This window comes from Peromyscus eremicus, chromosome 3, assembly GCF_949786415.1.
Source record: "Peromyscus eremicus chromosome 3, PerEre_H2_v1, whole genome shotgun sequence".
Taxonomy (NCBI): Eukaryota; Metazoa; Chordata; class Mammalia; order Rodentia; family Cricetidae; genus Peromyscus; species Peromyscus eremicus.
In genome coordinates, this window is record NC_081418.1 from 49635163 (window position 1) to 49648437 (window position 13275).

The 13275-nt window shown below is 44.6% G+C and overlaps 1 protein-coding gene across 1 annotated transcript in view; it reads right to left on the reverse strand.

The window, feature by feature from the left end:
• Positions 1-2665: 2665 nt before the first annotated feature.
• The window catches only part of Zc3hav1 (zinc finger CCCH-type containing, antiviral 1), a 49174-nt gene continuing 38564 nt past the window's right edge, over positions 2666-13275 (reverse strand). Inside the window, exons 9-13 of the mRNA XM_059257581.1 lie at positions 11481-11583; positions 8180-8237; positions 7405-7535; positions 7020-7153; positions 2666-3080 (exon numbers count right to left, since the gene is read on the reverse strand). Of these exons, the coding sequence (XP_059113564.1) occupies positions 2812-3080; positions 7020-7153; positions 7405-7535; positions 8180-8237; positions 11481-11583 (695 nt within the window). The 3' untranslated portion in view covers positions 2666-2811. The remainder of the gene's footprint in view (positions 3081-7019; positions 7154-7404; positions 7536-8179; positions 8238-11480; positions 11584-13275) is intronic.

A 13275-nucleotide genomic window follows, 5' to 3' on the forward strand; every position in this document is an offset into this window, starting at 1 on the left:
CGGCACTGAGTAGATGCAATCGGAGGCAGGACACGTGTCCTGCTGTGTGTGGAAGGGTCAGTCCCCCACACAAACTGTTCTGCACCTTTACGACTGTCTAATGTCCTGTTGGACATTTACGCAGGACCCACAGTTTGTCTGAGAGTGAATACTTGGTTTCCTCTGAGACAAACTGTAATCTGTCCTGTCTTATTATCATTTGAATTGAAGTGATTCCGCCCTTCCCTATGGTCTGCTATGGCGTACCCTAATGCTGTCTGTCAACATCCCTTCAATCTTTCACTTTCCTGTACTTCATTTCGGGAAGTTGCCCATGCTGGACTCTTAAGCCCAAACCTATTACAGCGAGAGTCAACAACTCTTTCAAAGACTATAGCATGAAGTCATGCCTGAGCACTTACATACTGAAACTCAGTGTGTGTCCATTGCCAAGTTCTGACCTTCTATGCTTCATTTCCATCATAATACAGGTAGGGCACTAAATTAAGTTTTAATAAACTCATGTGTAGACTGTATTACCTGTAAATCATCTCAAGATGTTATAAAAAAAGGTCTACCTTTAGAAGGATGAACAGGTCTAGTAGGGTCTATGGTTGTCATGACTGGGCGGGGGGAGGGCGCTACTGGCATTTAGCATGTGAGAGCCAACTACATATCTTTTGATACATGGGGCAGTTACTCACAATAAGAAATTATTCTGCGCCCTATTCGAGTTTTGAATGTCTCATCAGACATTCATGTATGACTTACAGCTCGTCTGCAAGAACATATCTCTTCATTCTCTGTCACGATCTGTAGGTTCTTTGTGCAGTATCTTTATTTCAGTGAAGGTATTTCGTTCTTACCATGTACAGGTAGCCCCAACACTTGCAAATGACTTGTATCGTTAGTTTTTACTCGAATGTTCACACGTCTCTGCTTTTTCATGTTTCTCCAATTCCTTTCTTCTAAGCTCATCCTGACTCATGGTAAATGTAGGCATCTGACGACTCCATTATGTCTTAGTACTGTAAAGTCGTGCCGGAGTTAGGACCTTTGATTTCCCTCTTAAATTATATTAACTTTGATTTTTTTTAATTAATGGAATCATGTGGAGAATATATCTGAATTGCACCTTGGAGATTAAACAAACAGGATACTGCTCTGTGTGTGTGTGTGTGTGTGTGTGTGTGTGTGTGTGTGTGTGTGTGTGTGTGAGACCCAACAGAACAGTTCACTGAGAACCACTGAATTAGATGCAAAAGTCACTGAGAACTGCAAGGACACCAGAGTGGCTTGTATGGGGGAGGTAAAAATGGACTTGGGAACAACTCCCCTGTGTAAGCGGTTGGGGGAGGCTAGGAGCCTGGGATGAACTCAGCTTTCTGCATAGCAGGGAGCAGGTAATACCGTTTATGGGGTTGGGGGACGGGGCACAACCACACCAAGAACTGATCCCTTTGAAGGTGGCAAATAGAGTGGTCATTTTGGGCCTGTTGAACCAGAGATGGCTGGTAAATATCCAACTAGAAGTTAGCTTACTGAGGAGTGGGATAAATTGCATGTCTACAGTATGAAGATCTATGTCAGAGATGGAAAAAAAGAAAAATCAGTGAAGTAAAAAACACTGTGGCAAGCACCCCAGAAAAGAATCCCACTCCAAACAATTCTCGATACAATGTTACTGGTGGAGACCTCCGAAGTGTAAAATCTGCCCAAATGCCCATTAATGCCAACCACGTCTGCTGGAAGGAACGTAACAGAAACTGTGGTAACTGGTACAGAATGTTGAGAAAGGGGGATTGGAAGGAAAGACCTGATCGGAAATAAGGAAGAAAATATTGGCCCAGGTGTCCTAACTGCTCTAAAAACACATCTGCTATGTTTCGGAAAAGATGCGGCTAGCAGGTAAAGGCCTATGTGGGGCACTGTTTCCTTTGCACTCTCTGTGCTCACCAGCAAACCAGTCCCGCCTCCTTACGAGGGCCAGCCTTCAAACACAGATGGCCTTTCTTGGTTCCTGGTGACCCTTTTCTGTCACCCTAAGCGAATCCCAATACCTCTCAGGTTTATCCGTTCTGCAACTTAATCTTACTAAAATCTGGATGATTCCACGAAAGCCTGACCTCAAGAAGCTTCCTCTGTAATCACATGAATTAGAACACGGATACCAAGAGCCGAAATGGACAATTACCTCCAGTTAGTTCTTCTGAACTGTACTTGAGGTCTCTTATCATTGTATTTCAGAGGCAACTTCATAGAGTCTGTCTTCTAAGTAAACGCAAAGAGAAAGAAATGTGCTCCTCCGATCAGTTTCATCGCATGGTAATATATAGTATTGCATACTGCTTTTGTGTCTCTCAATAGCGTTTAAATTTAACTCTTAAACCTTTTTTTTCCTCAGCAGGTTTTCTGCCCAAAGCTGCAATGTCTTATGTCCCTATTTCAATAAGCATTGTTACATTTCTCTCAAATTTCCCAAACTGATATCCAATTCAACTTAAGTGAAACTGAAACAATGTTACATACACAGTAAAAACCAAAGAGTAGATGGGAAAGATGGAAGTCGATTGCAGACAATGTAGAAAGCAGCCTGACTGGCCAAGTTAAGACAATACAGACTTTTCAAACCCCCCGGGAGTTTTAACCAAAAGCACTGCCTGGCCCTTGTGCGGGTACAACCTGGGACCCGTGAATCTGGGGACAGAACGTTTGAGAACTGCTGCTTTAAGATGTTAGGTAACGTAGCAAGGAAATACAGAAGTCTACTGCCTGGGGATGATTTGGTCCTAGAAGTCAATAGGATGGTTTCGGCACCAGTATAGGTCATTTCTAACTAATGACACAGGGTTTCTCTTTTTCTGGCTCCGTGTACTCAATCACATATGCTGGGTAAATCTGCTCTTTCTGGAAGATGACAAAGACGGAGGGATTCAACCTGGTATCCACACAGCTGTCATAGAGCATAGGAGGGCTACTGTATGTCATATTTCCTTCAATGGAATCTCCAACCAGGACTCGGGCTACAAACATAACAATGTTTCTGGCGTCGTATGGACAATTTTTGTGGGAATAGATGGCTTCTTTTGCAAAGTAATTTCCTAGAAATAATCAGAAAAAGGTGGGGAATTGTTATCAATGACCATAGGTAATAATAGGATACAGAGAATCAGACATTGGTATGGACGAAACATTTGCCAATAATACCTTACTGACACTTATAAGCCCTCTGAAATTGTTAATCCTCCTCATTGACTTAACTGCACCTCCGCATGTGCTAACATATCCAGAGAGGTTCAAATAAATGACCCACCTCGAAAGTAGGTGATGTCATTCCAAGGGCTGGAAACCCAGACTGGGTGGGAAATAAGAAAACAAATATGCACTAGCGCACACGCGCACACGCGCGCGCACACGCGCACGCACACGCACACACGCGCACACACACGCGCACACACACACTTCCTGACCACGGCTATAACCTGATCAACTGTCTGAATTACTGCTCTCATGCCTTTCCAGCCAAAATCAACCCGCCCCCCTTAAGCTGCTTCTTCTTTTTGGGTACTTGGTCACGGGGACAAGATTAGCAACAGAGGCAGAAAACTGACATCAAAAGTGGGGCTGCTGCTGTCCTAAACCCGACCCAAGGTTCTCAGCCTTTGGAGCTAGTTTGTGGAAGGAATGTGGAAGAGCTTGGATGTGTGGGCTGGAGCTGCAGGCAGGGCTGAATGGACTGTTCTGGTGGGAAAGACCAGAATGCTGACAAGTGAAAATGGTGTTTCTGAGGTTGTAAAGGGGAACAAAGGCTCTGTTGGAAATTGGGCTAGAAGACATTTATGTTACAGTCTAGCAACCAACCAGCTGTATCCTAACCACTTCTTTCTTTTTTTCTAAAAATTATTTTTTATTTTTATGTATATGTATGTGTATGGTGATATTTTATTTGTACTGAAATATGATTTTATTCATATATTAATAAAGTTGCCTAGGGGTCAGAGCTAATAGCAAGCCATAGCAGAAGCTGGGCTGTGGTGGCGCATGCCTTTAATCCCAGCTCTTGGGAGGCAGAGCTAGGCGGATCTCTGTGTATTCAAGGATACAGCCAGCATGGAGACACACGCCTTTAATCTCAATACCAACCATAGAAGACTTGGAGGTCTGTATAGATGGGCAGTGACGAGGAGGTCATGTGGTTGGGTTTACAACCAATGAGAAGACAGAACAGGAAGTCTATATAAAGACAAACACACAGGAAGTAGCTCTCTTGGCTGAAGAGGACAGCTGCAGCAGTGAAGGGTAAGGCTCTTAGTTCTGACCTCTTGGGCTTTCATCTTTGCATTGGCTCTGTGTTTCTTATTTAACACGATGGTTACATCTACATATGTGTGTAGTTATGTGAGCTTTTGTGCCCCACATGCACGCAGGAGCCTGCAGAGCAGAAGAGAACATCAGATCCTCTGGACCTGGAGTCACAGATGGTTGTGAGCCTCCATGTGGGTACTGGGAATTGAACATGGGTCCTCTGGAAGAAAAGCCAGTGCTCTTAACCCATAAGCTATCTCTCCACCCCATGTCCTGACCATTTGAACCAAGCTGAATGTAAAGGTAATGCAAAGGCCTAAATTTTTTGGCAAACGGAATTCAAGACAGTAACATTCAGGCTGCTCACTGTGTTTATTGATACTTATAATGAGAATTGAGAGCAAGAAGATAATAAAAACTGTGCAGTTTGCCAAAGAAAGAATGATAAATTCATTTAAAGCTGAGGGCAGGGCAGAGAGAACATGTACCAAGAAGATGCTATAATTGTTAAAGATATTGGCTCTGTTAAGCAGAATCCTTACTTTATTGGGACAAAAGGAAAAATGCCTAGAAGGAAGGCACCCTCTAGGAGCTGCAAAGTGTGAAGATGCAAACTCACCTGAAAAGGGGTCTACTGACTCAACTACATCCCCAGGCCTGGTTGGGGGAGTTTTGAGATAGCTCTCATCACGTAGCCCAGGCTAGCCTCAAACTTACAGCAATGCTCTGGTCTCTGGTCCTGAGTACTGTGATTACAGCCTGAACTCTGTGTGTGTGTGTGTGTGTGTGTGTGTGTGTGTGTGTGTGTTTGTGTGTATGTGCGTGTGCGTGTGCGCGCGCGCGTGCACAAGTCAGAGGACAACCTTAGATGCAGGTGTTCAGGTACCACCCACATCTACTGACTGATTGATTGAGGCTGGATCCCTGACCAGCACAGAACCTGCTGCAGAACTTGCCACGTACGCTATGCTGTCCAGCCAGTGAGAGCCAGAGCTCTGCCGGTCTGCCTCCGCAGCACGGAGAGTACAAGTACGTCATTGTGCCTTGACTGTGTTTTAAGTTTAGTTATGAGGCTCAAACCCCTCTAACCGAGCCGGAACTACTCTTGTCTGTGTTCTCCCCACCTCCCACGGTGTCACTTGGGTTTAGTAACACAATGTATAGTCAAATGTAAGGTTTAGTCAAATCAAACTTATTTTCAAGCATGTGGGAACTGGGAATTGACCATCCAGGCTTCTTTTGCAGACTTATAAACAAGCCCACCACATGTCTGTGGCCACTGTCTCAGCTGTCATGGCTCTCCCCCTCCTTCTGAGCTGTTCCCAGCGCCCCAGTTTTACCAGATTGCTAATTACAGCTGTGCTCCACCCTGACTCACAGAGCCTCTGAACCACGGAAGGGGCAGTATGCCTTCTGTATTTCATTACTGCTTTATTTCATTTAGGACAAGGTCTCACTACATAGTCCTGGCTATCCTGGAAATCTCCATGTGAACCAGGCTAAGCTCAAACTCAAAGCTCTTCCTGCCTCTGCTTCCCAAGTGCTGAGATCAGAAGCATGCACCCATCGTACCCAGCTATTTTGTATTATTTTTCACTGTGACAGGTCTGGTCCCCACGACAAATTTCTATACTCACCTGCTCCAGACCTACATTATACAATAACTGTCAGAATAGCCATATCATCATCATCACCACCACCATTATCACCACCACCATCATCTTCTTCTAGTTCTTCCTCATCCTCCTGTTCCTGTGCTAATAAGTTTTAGGTTGGCATACAATGTGCTGGGTTTCACCGTGACATCTTCATTCATCTGTACCCCTATCCTTTGTCCTCTCTCCCCCTTTCTCTTTCTAGCTAACCCTCTGGGGCCTCTCACATGCCAGACAAGGGCTCTACCCATGAGCAATAGCCCCAGCCCTTTTCTTTCTATTTTAAGACATGGTCTTACTAAGTTTAGTTCAGCCTAGCCTTGAACTAGCTTTGCACTACAAACTAGTTTTGGACTGAATCTTCCTGCTTCAGCTTTCCTTCCAAGTAGCTGTTATTCTAAGCCTGTGCTACCAGGTCTGACTATCACATTCCTTAAACAGCCACAAAGAGTGAATGATTCATCAACAAGAAGAGGAGCAAGATTCTGGGTAAGGGCAGACCCCCTAAGAACCCAGTGTGGCTGAGATGAGAAGGGACCTCTTCTCCACGTCTTTTTGTTTTGTTTACATTTCTCCAGGCAGGGTTTCTCAATGTGTGTAGTCCTGGCTGTCCTGGAATTCGCTCTGTAGTCCAGGCTGGCCTTGAACTCAAGATCCGCCTGCCTCTGCTGGGATTAAAGGCATGTACCATCACTGCCACGCTGCTCTTCCCATTCTTAACTGGAATCCACCGGTGACAATAGAAAGCTAGTTTGTGCAGCCACAGACACAGGACAGGAAGAGCCATCTCCAGGAATGTCTAATGGCAGACAGCATAGCCAGTAGATGGAGCAGTTTACAAGTATGAAGACCTTGAATTGTTCCCAGAGAAAAAGACAACACAGAAGACCGAGGGCCAAGGCCTAACACTCACACCCCAAGTCAACAGACCTGTCCTAACACAGGCTGAAGGTAACTCAGCTTATTTTCTCCCGGGGCCACTGAAGCCCAGACATGCAGGTGTACAAAGCAATGCCAAGAACATCTCAACAAAAGCATGTGCAGAGCTGGAATCACGGCTCTCTCTACCCCAGCACAAACCTTTGCCGTATCTGGTCTCCCGATTTCCATGTAGGATCCACTCGAAATTATTCTTACAGATATAATCCACATGAGCACGGCATGTTGCATGAAACAGGAGCATCTCATTTTTATTCTTCATCATTAGCGTCTTCCTAATACAGAGAAATGTGAGATTCAGTACCAAGAACACTGGGCCAGTAAGATGGCCGCCACCAAGCACGAGAGGTTCAGTTCAGTCGCCTGGACCCACATGGTCAGAGGGAGGGAAATGACTCCAGTAAGTTGTCTGACAACATGCATGCCCCACACCCTCGCACCAAACAAATACATGTGAAATGAAATAAATACGCCCCTCTCCGTCTGCCTCAATAACAGGGCCCCAAACAAAGTCTGATGATGTCACCTTTCAAAGGTCTCCAAGAGGTTTTGATTCCATATCCTGTTTATCTTTGCAATGTTGAAATGTTTCATGGATGCTTTAAAAAGTTCGCTTATTTTGACATACTCCACATCCTGGCTATTGAGTTCTAACAACTGAAAAAAAAAATTAGATGTTTAAATATTAACTAGGAAATACTGAAAACATGAAACACACGTGGCCGCCCTATGCCATGACCATGTTCTCAGGTGAGGCAGGCTGGCTTAGAATGTCCATATCTGGCTTCTTGCCCATTCTGGTAATGAGCCAACAGGTGCGTGCACCTCCTCATTCAGGCCCATTTATATGGGGTGTGACTTAGTCCAGAGACCCAGGAAGTTCACTGCCCAAACTCCCAAACCAAGCAGTGACAGAGCAATCCGAGGTACCTCTGCAGCACAACCAGACTGGAGCCAGTTGTGAAGGCTAAACAGACTAGAAACGGTCTTGTCCCAGGCAGGCTGGTGCCAAGGTGAGGCCTCGGAGCTAGGCAACTGTTGTTCTCCGAGTGCCTGTTTCCTTAGCAGTGTCGTTATGATCTCACAGGGTTACTGGAAGCACCTGCCTGAATTACACTGCACCCCTGAACACAGTGAGAGCCCTAGAAAACAGCCGTTCTCTGGGAAAGGGTCACAATCATACCTGGACACCCGCCTCTGGATCTGGAGCTAATGCAGAAGCAATCCATTCATTGCGATAACAAACCCATACACTTCCTGCAAAGCATTTCCCCACCTTTAAAACAAGGAAAACCAAGTACCTCGTATCCTCTGGAAGGAATGGTGCTAATCTTCGGCTGGGGCATCACTGGCTGAAGACTGCAATAAAGACAGAGGAAAATTCACTTCGTTCCTTTTCTTTCTACCCTCAATAGGTAGCCAGAAGGCCAGGGCTTCCTAGGAAATGCATTGTTGACTTCTGTATTTCCTCTAGACTACCCCTGAAATTTTCTGAGTCCAGCAACCACAGCTTTTAATAAGGGCATGATTAAGTAATGTAAATGCTCTTTCCCACCGTTCTATACTGTGAAAGCACCGGGCAGGTGAGATTGCTCGGTCGGTATGGCCGCCTGCATGCTGTCCTGATGACCTGAGTCTGACTGCTGGATCCTTCCAGGTTGGAGGAGAGAACTGACTCTTGAGAGTTTGTCCCCTGACCTCTGTGTGTGTGGGGGGGGGTGTGCGTGTGTGCGTGCGTGTGTGTACACATGCTCAAGTTCAAGAGAGAGTGTGCTTCCGCATGCATGTGTGCCTTGTAACTTCCTTGCCAAATGATAGGTAAGTATAGAAAGACACAGCGGAGGGTTGGGGATTTAGCTCAGTGGTAGAGCACTTGCCTAGCAACCGCAAGGCCGTGGGTTCAATCCTCAGCTCAAAAAAAAAAAAAAAGAAAAAAGAAAAAAGAAAGACACAGTGTTAAGGATCTTCCTTTCTGTAGACACTGTATTTCAGGGTGAGAGATCAGCTGGAAGAGCAGAATAACTGCAGGCATCCCTTAACGTCAGGAAACAGGACAGTAAGATGTCATGTATCTCAGTAAGAACATCCCCTGTGCTGTATTCTTGACCAAAAACCCAGCCTGGACCCAACCAGTTCTCAAAATCGCCAGGCGTGGTAGCGCACACCTTTAATCCCAGCACTCAGGAGGCAGAGGCCATCTTGGTCTACAGAGTGAGTTCCAGGACAGCCAAGGCTACACAGAGAAACCCCGTCTCGGAAAACCAAAAAAGAAACAAAAGAAACAAACAAACAAACCCAAATTCTTAAAATCTCGTAACCAGCCAACAGAAGCTACCCATAAAATGGCCACATTAGAATACAATGGAGTATATTTTGATAGATCAAATTACTCATTTTTTAAATCACATTTAAAAACATTTTTATTTTATGTGCATTGGTGTTTTGCCTGCATGTATATCTATGTGAGGGTGTCAGATCTTAGAGTTACAGACAGTTGTTAGCTACAATGTGGGTGCTGGGAATTGAACCTGGGTCCTCTGGGAAGAATAGTCAGTGCTCTTAACCGCTGAGCCATCTCTCCAACCCCCTTTTTTTTTTTTTTTTTTTTTAATTATTTATTTATTACATATACAGTATTCTCGTTGCAGAACCAGCAGAGGGCACCAGATCTCATTACAGATGGTTGTGAGCCGAGATGTGGTTGCTGGGAATTGAACTCAGGTCCTCTGGAAGAGCAGCCAGTGCTCTTAACCCCTGAGCCATCTCTCCAGCCCATCTCCAACCCCCTTTTAATCACATTCTAAAAACAGAGGGAAATCAGATGTGGAGTGCTTTAATCCTAGCATTCAGGAAGCAGAACTAGGCATAACTCTGTGAGTTCGGAGCCGGCCTGGTCTACATATTGAATTCAAGGCCAGCTAAGACTACATAGACGACTCTATCTCAAAAACGAAAAAAGGAAAGAAAATGTAGGGGGATGGACTGGGGAGATGATTCAGTGGGAAAAATAAGGACCTGAGTTCAGATCCCCAGCCCCCACATAAGAAGCTATGAGCGACAGCACCCCTCTGTAACAGGAAGGTGGAGACAAGTGGGTTTCAGAGACTCACTGGACAGTCTAGATGATGTGCAAGCTCCAGGTTCAGTGAGCCACGGGTGTCTCAAGATGAAGTGCTTGAGGAAAACATACCAATGTCACTGTCTGGCCTCTACATGGACCAGAATGGGTGAGAACATACAGATGCACGCATGCATGTGTACACACACAAAATTTTTAAAAATAGGAGGGTATACTTAAATAGTTTAAAAGCAGTTTAAGGGATAAATCAGCTAAATGCAATATACAGACCTTGTTTGGATGTAATAGGGGATAAATCAACTATAAAAGGTTGTTTCAAAGATAATGGGAAAACTGAACACGAAATGGGTGTTATTACATGACATTTAATGAACTATTGTCAATTTTGTTAGATGGGCACAAGTGTTGTCACAGAGTCTAACACCAAGAGGAATAAAAGCAATAACCAAAGCTGTCGTTACTGAGCACCCGCCTTGTCAGCCCTGTTCCCAGGGTCTGAGGGTGTACCTCAGCAGTGAGCACAGTGCTGCTGTTAGACATGTTATATAGAAGAGAGGAGGCAATGTGTTCATCTGCCCAGACCCCAGAGGCTAATGAGCAGAGCGCAGGGTGTGAACTCAGGTGACCAGAGTCGGACCTCAGACCTGGCCACAGTGGAGGACCTGAACCAGCAGGCTGCTCCATCCTTCAGCACTGGCACCCACATCTCTCCTGGAAACAATTCCTTGCCCATCCCATGCCCGAACTCTTTTAGATGTCATTTCCCATGTTGCCTCACGGTAACCCACTTCGGACTCTTACAACCCCAAGAATCTAGAACAGCTTGATTTTACACCTGCCTTGAAACCTAATTCATATAATCATACATCCCTCAGGGGGAAAAAATCCAACTGCAAAGTTTATGAACAATGAGATTTTACTGAGTTTCACAGCAGATAGGCAAATTACAATGAATTCCCCATAGCAAAACCCGCCTTGAGATGCCCCCTTGGTACAATGATTACAAGTCAATGAAAACTAAAACCAATGCCTTTATCTTTCTCCAAAGTCCTTAACCAGGCTGCTGGCTCAAGCCTTTTTATCAGCCTTCTGCCCTCTGTAAACCACACAGCACAACCAAAGACAGAGAGAAAACCCACAGCAAAACAAAAGTCCAGTGTATTCAGTACTCTATAGGCACACCCCTTGATCCAGCCAGTCACAGCTGCAGCAGCTGAGGCCCAGAGTACGGATGAAACCTACCTAGAATCCCTGTGAGGTAAGAACAAATGTGGTTTCCTGGCATAGTGTCCCTCCCACCTTACACCCAAAACTTAAGGCCCTAAAAAAAGAAAAGCTTAATGGGGGCCTGCTCCCCAACCCCCTGGTCTGAGTCTTTCACTCACACCATGTTGCTTAACAATGAAACAGAAGCAGGAACTTCCCAAGAACACAGATTCCAGACGCATGGCCATGGCGGTGTGGTGAGATCAGGGCCCGAGCATCTCAGATACCTGCCAGCTAAACAGCTTCAGAACACTTACTCTGAACCTCTTCTCCTCTGCTCCACATCCTTCAATGAAACGAATACTGGCCTTCTGACAACCTGCCTTTGAGTCTTGGATGCTATGTTTGTCTGGATCATCCCTTTAGACAGAAAAAAAGAAAATAAACATCAAGACTCGATCCTAGAAAATGACTCATTTTTTTCCAGAGGTCATTTGTACAGCTAATATTCATGACTTAATTTTATTTGTTTGTTTGTTTGCTTTTGTTTGTTTGTTGTTTTTCAAGACAGGATTTCTCTGTGTAGTTTTGGTTCCTGTCCTGGATCTCACTCTGTAGACCAGGCTGGCCTCGAACTCACAGAGATCCGCCCAGCTCTGGCTCTCAAGTGCTGGGATTAAAGGAATGTGCCACCACTGTAGATTCATGACTTAATTTTAAATGCACAAATAGAGAGTGGTTTTAAATTAAAAAAACAAACACAAACAAAAATGCATCAACTATGAAATGTTGTTTTCAATTGTAGAACTGGCTCAAAATTCAGAGTGACCTTTTTCAAAAAGCAAATTACCAAGCATTGCTAAAAGTGTAAAATAATGCCTCACTTGCAAATTAAACAGCTTTGCAGAAAGCCAAACATATCCAGAAACCCCACCCGAAGAAATTAAAACCTATACCTACATAAAGACCAGCATATAAATATTCATAAGCATTATTATAACCAAACATTGGAAAACAAGCCCGATGTCCACCAGCTGATGAATGGATAAACTATGGTATGTGCTTATAATGGAATATTATTCAGCAAATAAAAGTGAAGAACCACTATATTTCTATATTTGCAGCAACATAAATGATTCTAAGAGCCATTATTTTAAGTGAAAGAGACCAGCAATGTTCAAAATGTGTACTTTAAGAATCTATTAACACCGGGCGTGGTGGCACACACTTTTTTTTTTTTTTTTTTTTTTTTTTTTTTTGGTTTTTCGAGACAGGGTTTCTCCGTGCAGCTTTGCGCCTTTCCTGGAACTCACTTGGTAGCCCAGGCTGGCCTCGAACTCACAGAGATCCGCCTGGCTCTGCCTCCCGAGTGCTGGGATTAAAGGCGTGCGCCACCACCGCCTGGCTTGTGGCACACACTTTTAATCCCAGCACTCAGGAGGCAGAGGCAGGCGGATCTCTGTGAGTTTGAAGCCAGCCTGGTCTATAGAGTGAGTTCCAGGACAGGCTCCAAAGCTACACAGAGAAACCCTGTCTCAAAAAAACAAAAACAAAACAAAACAAAAAGAATCTATTAATATGAAGCTTTAGAAACAGTAAAACTGACCTATAGGAACTTATAGCAAACCAGCCATAGCTTGTCATGGAGTAAAAAGATGGGGCAGAGGTCGTAAAAGAGGCAAGGTAAACTCTCTGGACAGACAGAAATGTTTTGTGTCTTGGTTAGAGTGGTAGTTTTACATGAAGTTACCTGTCCATGTTCAACCAACTGCACAAGTGAAATGGATTTATTTTACCAAGACAGCTGAGACTCGGTAAGGGTGTTAGAACAAAACAAACATAACATCAAGAGGGGAAAATGGATCTTGTAGCAATGATGTTCAAAATCTTCCCATGGCTCTGATGTTAAAAAGCAGGGGGTGGGGGTGGGGGTCTGGAGAGATGAGTGATCAAGAGCGCTCATCGGCTGCTCATCTGATGGACCCACATTTGATTCCCCTCACCTACTTGGTAGCTCATAAATGTCTAACTCCAGTTCTAAGGGTTCTGATACCTTCTTCTGGCCTCCATGGGCAGGGCACCAGGCACACATATGGCCTGTTTTTATTACAT